We start from the raw sequence: 9,808 nt of genomic DNA on the forward strand, positions 1-9,808 counted from the left end.
ACAGCGGCAAAACCTTTGCTTCATGTACAACTTCTCATTCTTTGAAATAATAGAAGCCTAGGGAAAAATATATGTATTATTATTTGCATGATTCAGTCTCTGTCCTAATTCTAATATCTTAGTGATCTTGCTTATCTTTCTTATCCTTCCATGCTGATGGGAAACTTGTTTCATGTATTTGTGTCTCACAAAGTCCCACACAGTCACAGGGCTGAATCGACAGGAGCAGACCAACATGTTGGCTCTACAATAAAATATAATCTCTTTGTATCTGCCCTTTTGTAATCTCTTTCTCTCTCTCTTTTTTTTTTTTTTTTTTTAATAATGGTTTCTCCTAATGCTCAACGTGGACAAATTATACCCATGGTCGAATAAGGTCGAAGCAAGCCTTTCATTAATGTTTGTTTTAATCAGCTCATGTGAATCAGGTGCTCAGAGCAAGGTGGAAAATTAAGGTGTAATGAGGTACAAGCCAGACTGGACGCCGATGGCTGGGGTGGCACCGCAGGATCTCCTCCGAAAGCTGCTGAGATTCCTCCTGGTTAACCTTGCCTATGTTGACAGGTTGAAACTCTGAAGGCGAAGCTCCTGGAGCAGGCGCAGGAGATCAGCCGGCTGCGCTCAGAGCTGGTGAGCTGCCACGGGGCTTGGCTTGAGCCACCCTTGCCCTGAGGGATGCCAGAGCTGTGGGTCCCTGAGGAGGAAGGGGAGGGCACACGGGGAGGATGTAGAAGGACTAAAACCTGCCCAGGGTTACAGTTTGGACCCTGTGAGCTGACAGAGATGTGGAGGGATGAAAGTTTGTGGGATTTTCTGGCCCACGCAATGGCGTGAGTGGTGGCCCTGGGGCAGAGCTGGCAGAGGTTCCCTGGTGCTGTCACCCCATGGGGGGAAGAGAAAGCCCCTCTGGCAGCTGGGGCTCTTGAGGGGCAGCAGAGTGGGGGCTCACTGATATGGTACTCTGGGGGGGGTCCATGGGCACAGTGGGGGCTCCCTGACCCCTGTGGTGGGCTGGGGCTCCTGGGGTGCCGCATGCTTGAGGGCTCCCCCGATGCTGTGGACTGGGGGTTCCCAGGTATGGTGGGCTGGCTAGGGGCTCCCACCCCGGGGTGTAGCAGGCTGGGGCTCCCCAGTGTAGCAGATGGGGGGGCTCCGCTGAGAGTAACAGTCGGGGGTGGCACACAGAGGCTCCCCGGGGTGCAGCAGGCATCCATCCCCATTCCTGGTGCAGGGTGGCACGGACGTGGAGAAGCACCGGGACCTGCTGGCGGCCGAGAACGAGCGGTTGCGGCAGGAGATGAAGGCGTGTGAGGGGGAGCTGCGGGAGCTGCGGCGGCAGCAGCAGCAGCAGGCACCGTGCCAGGACTGTGCCCACCTCCAGGTGAGCCGCGGCGGTGATGGTGGTGGCAGCAAGGGTGATTGGGCACCCATGGGTGACGTGGCCTGGGCTGTACTGTTTTGGGGCCAGGAGAATGCCGAGCTGCAGGAGCGGCTGTCCCTGCTGCAGCAAGAGGCGGAGGAGACACGGGCCAAGCTGGCGGAGCTGGACCTGGAGGTGCAGCAGAAAACGAACCGCTTGGCCGAGGTGGAGCTGCGGCTCAAGGACTCCCTGGCCGAGAGAGCCGAGGAGGAGGAACGGCTTAGCCGACGGCTGCGAGACAGCCAGGAAACAATCGCCAGCCTCAAGTCCCAGCCCCAGCAGATTAAGGTGAGCACCACGGGGCTCTCTGTCTCTCCTGGCCAGGCAAAGAAAGCTGGGCTGGATGCTGAGTGGTGCCTGGTGGGTATCCTCCAAGTGCCAACCACCCCTCTGCCCTGAGCACATCGGCACGGTGCCACAATTTTGTAAATTTGCCCCCTGGGCCAAAACCAGCTCCATCCTGTGCCCCTCGGGTGCTGCTTCCTCAGTACACCCCATCTCTGGGTGCTTTTCTCCCCAGTACATCATCAAGACAGTGGAGGTGGAGTCGGCCAAAGCGAAGCAAGCCCTGTGCGAGAGCCAGTCCCGAAACCAGTACCTGCAGGAGCAGGTGGGGATGCAGAGGCAGGTGCTGAAGGAGATGGAGCAGCAGCTGCAGAGCTCCCAAAAGACAGTAGCTCAGCTCCGAGCTCAGGTCTGAGCACAGTGGGTGTAAATCAGAACTCACCCCCTCCAGCTCCACCGCCGTTCCTGCCCAGGTGGAAGATGCGGTGTTGGAGTGGGTGGTCACCAGCTCAGTGTTCATCCCCCTTGCTCCCTTCCCAGATCGTGATGTACGAGGCAGAGCTAGAGCGAGCCCATGGGCAGATGTTAGAGGAGATGCAGGTGATGGAGGAGGAGAAGAACCGTGCCATTGAAGAGGCATTTTCCCGTGCCCAAGTGGAGATGAAGGCGGTGCATGAAAACCTGGCGGGTGAGGAGGGGATGGGGGGGGGCTCGCAGGGTCACCTGGCTGGTGCTGGCGGGTTGTGCTGCCTGCCCCTCACCCCGCCTCATGCCTGCAGGCGTCCGGACCAACCTGCTGACGCTGCAGCCAGCGCTGCGCACGCTCACCCACGACTACAACAGCTTGAAGCGTCAGGTCCGCGACTTCCCCCTGCTCCTCCAGGAGACCTTACGGAGCGCCAGGGCCGAGGTGAGCCCCCCTCTGGGACCACCACCCCAACTTCCCTGCTCCACGCAGGGTGGGGATGCTGGGGGCTTTGATGAACTGCTGCTCTCTGTCCCTCCCAGATCAGCCAAGCCATCGAGGAGGTGAACACCACCAATCGGGAGCTGCTGCGCAAGTACCGACGGGAGCTGCAGCTCCGCAAGAAGTGTCACAACGAGCTGGTGCGGCTGAAAGGTGGGCGGGGGGGGTGGCAGGTCCCATTGCAGGAGAACACGTCCTTGAGGCGGGGGGGGCAGGAAGGAAAGGGGAGCATCACCCTCATGGTGGTCCGTGTCCACATGAGATGCTCGGGTCAGCGATGGGATGCAGCGTTCAGCCTGCTCAGTGTTTGACGGTGACTGGGGGTGGCAGCAGGATGTGCTGGAGCTAACACTATCCCTGCATCCCCCCAACCCAAGGAAACATCCGTGTTTTCGGGCGAGTCCGCCCCATCACGAAGGAGGATGGCGAGGGCCCTGAGGCAGCCAACGCGGTGACCTTTGATGATGATGATGACGCCGTCCTGTACCTCCTGCACAAGGGGAAGCAGGTGTCCTTTGAGCTGGATAAGGTCTTCCCCCCACAAGCGTCCCAGGAGGAGGTGGGTGCTGCTATCCATGCTGTTGGCATGAGCTGGGGATGCAGCCACCTTCTCCTGACGCTTCCTGGTCTCCATCAGGTATTTCAGGAGGTTCAAGCCCTGGTCACCTCCTGCATCGATGGCTACAACGTCTGCATTTTCGCCTATGGGCAGACAGGGGCAGGAAAAACCTACACAATGGAGGTGAATTTGCCTGGCTTTGCTTCCTTCTTCTTCAGCTTCTCGTCCCATGGTGCCCAGTCTCAGCACCTTCTCTAAACCAGGCTGGGGCCCAGCTCGGACCTGGCATGCACATGCAGTGGTGTGATCACTGCTGCTGCCAAGGGGTTTGTAGAGCCCTTTGTAGCAACCCCCCGGGGCTTTGCTCCTGCTTAGGAAAAAAAACAAAACACAAACCCCACACAGAATAAAATGCAAGAGAATGTTTTTTCCTCCCATTTGTCCCTGAAATCCACCAGGGAACACCAGCAAACCCAGGGATCAACCAGCGGGCCCTGCAGCTCCTGTTCTCCGAGGTGCGGGGCAAGGCAGCCGACTGGGACTATGCCATCAGCGTCAGCGCTGCTGAGATTTACAACGAGGCACTCAGGTATGGGAGGGGGGGGAGGTGTTCTGGGGGGGCGAGTGGAGCTGTTGGGGAGCCAGTGTCACCCCACACTGCTCTCCTCCCTATCCCACCAGCCCTGCCTTGGCTGCCCATCTTGTCCCCAGGGCTTTGGGTGCTGGATTTGGCTGTGCAAAGATCTATTTTGATTTTTCAGTGCACGCTGCCCTTTCAAAGCACTCACCCTCGAGCTCTGTCACTTACATGGGCTTCCAGCTCTGCCATCACTTCTGCTCCCGTGGCCTTGATGCAGCCTTCCCCTCTCCTCCCTGCCCCTGCCTCCCTGGATGTTATATTTAGAAATCACTAACTGGGAGCTGGGAACATTCCCTGGGAGTATTTTCCTTCCCTGCCCAGCTGCAGGCAGGAGGGGCTGAGAGGAGCCTGGAAGCGCATCTGTGTGGATAATGGAGACCAGGAATGGCAATAAAGAGCAATGGGTGGGATGAGAACGTGGTCCAGGTTGGGGAGGGAGTGGGCACACGGGGAGCCGGTCTATAAATAGGATGTGCAGCATCCCTGGGAGGAGAGGGCTGCTCTGGCAGCCTTGGCACCAGCAGCAGTGATGCTGTGCCAGAGGGGAGCTGGGTAGGGATGGTGACAGGTACCCCTTTGCCCAGGGACTTGCTGGTGAAGGAGCCACAGGAGAAGCTGGAGATCAAGCTGTGCCCCGACGGCAGTGGGCAGCTCTACGTGCCTGGCCTGACCGAGTTCAGGGTGCAGAGTGTGGAGGACATCAACAAGGTGCAAGGAGATGGGGGGAATGGTGGGAGCAGGAGGGGGGCACTGGGGGTGTGATGAAATGGAAGGGGTATCTCTGGTGCGTGACCCCCAGATTCGGGAGTGTTTCTGGAGACTGGGGAGTGATAGACCCCAAAATAGGTCCCTGGGTAGGATGTGACGGTCACTGTCCTATGGGATGAGCTGCAGGGGGGTTAAAAATAAAAGCGTGGGGCCTGAGCAGCTCCCAGAGGATTAGCAGGGTGCCGGCTGTCACCGCAGTGTCCTGTCTGTCACCCTCTGCCTCTGGTGTCTCACCCAGGCTGAGACCTGACAGCGATCATCACCCCATTGGGCCAGGCACCTTTGTGGGGTTGTGTTGCTTGGGTTATATCCCTGGGTGACGGGGGGGCAGCTGTGGTAGGTTTTGGGGCAGGCTGCCCTCACCCCCACAACTCCCCGACCTCTTCTCCAGGTCTTTGAGTTTGGCCATGTCAACCGGGCGACGGAGTGCACCAACCTGAACGAGCGCAGCTCCCGCTCCCACGCCCTCCTCATCATCACCATCCGCGGCCTCGACCGCAGCACGGGGCTCCGCACCACAGGTGGGTGCCACAGGGAGAGCCCCTCAGTGGGGCGTCTGGGCTGCAGCATCCCCAGGGTGCGTGGGGCCAGGCGCTGACCCAGCCTGTGGGGTGGGGGGGCGGTTTGGCTGTGTGTCCCCAGGGAAGCTGAACCTCGTGGACCTGGCGGGCTCGGAGCGCGTGGGGCGGTCGGGCGCGGAGGGCAGCCGGCTCCGCGAGGCGCAGCACATCAACAAGTCCCTCTCGGCCTTGGGGGATGTCATTTATGCCCTGCGCTCCCGGCAGGGCCACGTGCCCTTCCGCAACTCCAAGCTGACCTACCTGCTGCAGGACTCACTCAGCGGCGACAGCAAGACCCTCATGATGGTGCAGGTACCCAGCGCCCGTTGGCATCTCTGCAGCCCGTTGATGCGGTTCTGGGGTTGGATTTGGTCCCTGCTTGCCCTGGCACTGGGGCAGGCGCGAGGGATGTTGGGGGCAGGATGCTGGGCTGGGAGCTGGGGACTGGGTGTGCATAGCTGGTCTGCAACTGCAGTGCCAGGGGCAGCTCTGTGCTCCAGATGAAAAGGAGGGATGGGGGATGAACTCGGAGGTCCACAATCCTGCCCTCTCTCCCTGCCTGCACATGGATGCCGTCCCTATAGGCACAGTGGCCTTCCATGCTGGCACCTCTCCACCCCCTCTCTTGCCGGGAGGGTTTTCTGCTCTGGCAGCCCCTCCGTCCCTGCCCTGTGACACCTCCCCAGCTGCCTGTGACCACACTGAGCCCCCCTCAGGGGTTGTCCAAGCCCCTGCCACCTGCTGCAGCTTTTCCCAGCTGTTCCTGGTGCTGGGGACCCGGCTGGCTCAGATGCTGCCCTGGGTGGACGGGGCTCTCCTGGGAGCAGTGGGTTAAGAATAGCATCTTGCCAGCCCAGCACCAGCACATTTTCTGGGGTGAGGGAGCCGTGGGGGGTGTGTAGGCAGCCAGGGGGGTGACTTTCTGCCTCCTCCTGCCTGCTTGCAGGTCTCCCCCGCTGAGAAAAACACCAGCGAGACGTTGTGCTCCCTGAAGTTCGCCGAGAGGGTTCGCTCCGTGGAGCTGGGGCCCGTCTCCCGCAAGGCTGAGCTGGCCTCCTGGCCCAGTCAGGAGCAGCTGGAGGTAACCATTCCTCTTCCCTCTCGCCCAAGGGGGTCCCCCTGTTTTGCCCCCACACGTGGTCCTCAGGGCTGTTTGCTCTTGATTGTGCCCCTGGAGCCACCCCCGTTGGGAACCATTGCCTGGCAGGAATGGGTTGTCCCCAAGCAGTAGCATACAGCTGATGCTGCCACCTTGGCTCTTCCAAGCCAAAATGGACAAGGGGTGATGGTTTTGAACTAAAAGATTAGTGATGACTAGATACAAGGACGAAATTTTTTAGACTGAGGACAGTGAAACACTAACCCAGGTTGCCCAGAGAGGTGGGAGGGGCCCCATCTCTGGAAACATGGTTGAATGGGGTTCTGAGCAACCAGGTTGAGTTGAAGATGTCCCTGCTCACGGCAGGGGGTTGGATTAGATGGCCTTTAGAGGCCATTCTATGAGTTTGTGATTCTGACTCCAAGCCCTGTTTTACAGCAGCCCCATGGTACCCCCAGAGCTAACCAGGCAGGCACGATCTGCCTGCACACCCATCCCCATTCCTTCCTTCTGGGGCCTGGCATGGGCTGACCCTGGGGCTGTGCCCCATCTCCCCCCAGGGTGACTCTCCAGGGACTGCAGCACCCCACGGCCGGGGCCATGTGTCCCCCAGCCCGGGGCAGCTCTCCAGCCGCGCCGCCTCCATTCGCAGGAAGCTCCAGGCCTCAGGTGGGTGGTGGGGCACCGTGGTCTCGTGCCCCACTCCGGTGCCCAGCTAGGGTCAATGGGAGCAGACTGGCAGGCAAAACCTGATTTGTAATCATCCTGTTAAGTAATGGTTAATTAGCCATCAGGAGCCTGGTTAGCACTTCCCAAAGAGCACCCTGGTGCCAAGGCATCGGTGGCAGCTCAGGGTGCACTGCAGGGAGTGGGGGGAGCAATGCTGCAGGGCACTGCCCGGGGCTGAACCTCTCTCCCCTTCAATTCCAGCCTGACTTAGGGGCAGCCGTGGCTGCCAGGTGAGTGTCTGCGGCCGGGAGCTGGTGGAGGGCTCTGCTTTGGCCCCGCTTCCCTGGCAGGGCAGGGGTGCCGGGCTATGCCACGCACAGGGCTGCTGGTGGGGATGCTTACGGTGCCAGCTCAACACAGCACCTGCTGAAATGCTGCTGGATGTGGCTGGGGCAATGACAGCCATGGCCCCTGCCCACTGTGACCCACGCATGTCTTCCCCCCCAGGGAAGCTGAGGCCAGTCCCTGTGTGATGAGTGCCAGCCCTGGCACCAAGGTGCTGCAGAGAGCTGGCTGCTGGAGGACACGAAGGCTTTGGTGCCACCCCTTCACCCACCAGGACCTGCCACCAGAGGGTGACGGCACCTCTCACCATGAGCAGTGCAGGGCCAGGGTCTGCCAGCAGCTGGACCCCCATCTCAGGGTGGGAGGGGGGCACTGATCTGCCCCCTTCTGCCCCTCGGCGCTGTGACTTTTTATTTTGTTTTCAGTGGGAGTGGGGAGCTGCTGGGTGCTCCCTGCCTCGCTCCACCTTTGTTTTTACAACAGTGGAGGTGTCTGGCCAGAGGAGGTGGTCAGAGCTAGGCAAGCCCCCCCCAACATTTATGTGTTGCCCTCACAAGGCCAGCCTGGCCACAGCTCCCCCCAGACTGTGCCCAGGCGGCTGCCTGCTGTCTTCAGAAGCAGCATCTCCTCCATTTTAAGCCAGAAAAAAAATTAAATCCCAGTAGCTCCTATCCCTGTAGGTTTCTTAAGCCCTGTCATTGCATGAAGGGGCCCTGGTGCCATGCATGAGTCGAGCTGCCCTTCTCCCTGGTGCCGGTGCTGCCCGGCCCCACACCAGACCCCCGGCACAGAGGGAGGGCAGTGGAGGGGCTGCCCGTGTTACACGGCACCAGGGTAGATTTAGCGGTCTCGAATGAAGCTATTGTAGAGTTATTTATCTGTTGTCTTGTCAAGAGAGATCACAGCGTGGTTGAAATGAAAGCATTTGAAATATTTATACCCTGTTTACATGGTCTCGGAATGAAAAACAAGTGGAAAACAAAAAAACCCCTAACCTAAAGCCCAAAAGCTATTGGCTTATGTGTGGCGATGGTGGCTGATGGGGGGGGTCGGAGGAGATGGCACTAGCCCCTGCACCTCTGAGCACTCACCCGTGAGTGCACCTCCTCCTGCTGCAAATAACCAACTGGATGCACTGATGGCTCCTTCCCACCACAGCCCCTCTCCCCTCACTCCTCCATAGCATATTCTATTTAAAAAAAAAAAAAAAAAAAAAAAAAAGGGAAAAAATAAATTTAGCTTTTTGTAAGATTAGATGTTTCTATGTATTTTAATAATTAAAAAAAATTAATAATCCTGTTTTGTAACAAAACTTATTTTAAATAAACTGTTAAAGCCAGTCCTCCTGTGCTGCTGTTTCCCTGCTTGGGGTGGGTGCACCCTCCCCCTCACACAGTGTCTTCCCTCTGGCTCCTTCAGCACTTGGCCAGAAAAGCCCATTAAATCCCTCCCAGAGGATCCTGCCAGCACAGCCCCCCAGATCACAGCTATTGCACTCCCCTAATTAGCAGGAGATGGAGTTGTTAAATCCTAAGTAAGCCCCAGCATTGCAGCATCTTGCTCCATCTCGAGCTGCTGCCAGCTCTGGGGGCTGGTGGAGACTTTTCACACCTCAGTTGGATCCAGGCATAGGATTATCCCCAAAAGCTCCAGCTGGAGCAGCAGGACACGCAGCACCAGTTCCCTGGTCCTCAAAGTACCTTCAGCCATGGTGGGGCAGTCCTGCAATGGAACAATGCCAGGGCCTCTTGCTGCATGAGCTGCTGTCAGAGCCACCTCCTCCAGAGCAGGACACTGCCCTTTGATCCTAAAACCTGACCATGTTTGGATGAAGCATCAGCAAGGAAGGGATTGACTTTAGGTTTCCTGCTGGCCCCACTACACACACCTGAAACAGTCTCCTACATCCCCAAACATCAGCACCCAGGTCCAGAGCTCACAGAAAACCATACAGACAAAAAACTGCCACTACGCCTGATCTGGGTAGAAGAGATCTGCATCAGGCCAGGGAGAAGGACAAGCCACAAACAATGACTGTGCTCTTTGGGCTGGGAACTCCAAGGCAGAGTGAAACCTCCCCCAGGGTTTCTGCAAGCCACCAGGTGAGTGCTCTCTCTCCCACTTGCTCACCACATGCACTTACTCACCACAGCCTCCCTGCAGGACAGGTGAGAAGAGCTGGCTTGTCCCATAGGACATGCTACTGAGACTCCTGCTTTCCCTGGACACTCCCAGCCAGGAGCTGTGCCAAGGTGAACCCTACTTCAAGAGAGTCAGGCATTTAACACAACTGTTTTAAAAAAGTTACAAATCTTTTAATAAAAATCATTATAAGTTACAGTTTCCTGGAGAACAGGCTCCAGTGTATAAAATGGGAGACAGGCTGGGAGGAGCAGGGGAAGCACCAACAGGAACCTCTTTCCCCACAGGAAAGAAGAAAGAGGGACAGAAAGGTTCTGACAGACATTTATTGGGGGGGGGGGGGGGAAAAAAAAA

General features: G+C 58.1%; 1 protein-coding gene across 5 annotated transcripts in view; it reads left to right on the top strand.

Annotated features, from left to right (window-relative positions):
* Positions 1–8,509, top strand: part of KIFC3 (kinesin family member C3) — a 21,085-nt gene extending 12,576 nt beyond the window's left edge. For 2 of the 5 annotated variants that reach the window (XM_014947118.1, XM_014947125.1), the window contains exons 6-21: positions 565–630; positions 1,232–1,381; positions 1,469–1,708; positions 1,941–2,114; positions 2,246–2,393; positions 2,485–2,615; positions 2,714–2,825; positions 3,050–3,231; positions 3,310–3,414; positions 3,690–3,820; positions 4,456–4,579; positions 5,031–5,160; positions 5,282–5,511; positions 6,146–6,280; positions 6,859–6,967; positions 7,475–7,500. In XM_014947118.1, the coding sequence (XP_014802604.1) occupies positions 565–630; positions 1,232–1,381; positions 1,469–1,708; positions 1,941–2,114; positions 2,246–2,393; positions 2,485–2,615; positions 2,714–2,825; positions 3,050–3,231; positions 3,310–3,414; positions 3,690–3,820; positions 4,456–4,579; positions 5,031–5,160; positions 5,282–5,511; positions 6,146–6,280; positions 6,859–6,967; positions 7,475–7,500 (2,193 nt within the window). Of the gene's footprint in view, positions 1–564; positions 631–1,231; positions 1,382–1,468; positions 1,709–1,940; positions 2,115–2,245; positions 2,394–2,484; positions 2,616–2,713; positions 2,826–3,049; positions 3,232–3,309; positions 3,415–3,689; positions 3,821–4,455; positions 4,580–5,030; positions 5,161–5,281; positions 5,512–6,145; positions 6,281–6,858; positions 6,968–7,228; positions 7,258–7,474 lie in introns of all 5 variants that reach the window. The other 3 variants (XM_014947103.1, XM_014947131.1, XM_014947110.1) reach the window with 2 other exon arrangements.
* The last annotated feature ends 1,299 nt before the right edge of the window (positions 8,510–9,808 follow it).

Source organism: Calidris pugnax, unplaced genomic scaffold (genome assembly GCF_001431845.1).
Source record: "Calidris pugnax isolate Ruff unplaced genomic scaffold, ASM143184v1 scaffold30, whole genome shotgun sequence".
Classification (NCBI taxonomy): Eukaryota; Metazoa; Chordata; class Aves; order Charadriiformes; family Scolopacidae; genus Calidris; species Calidris pugnax.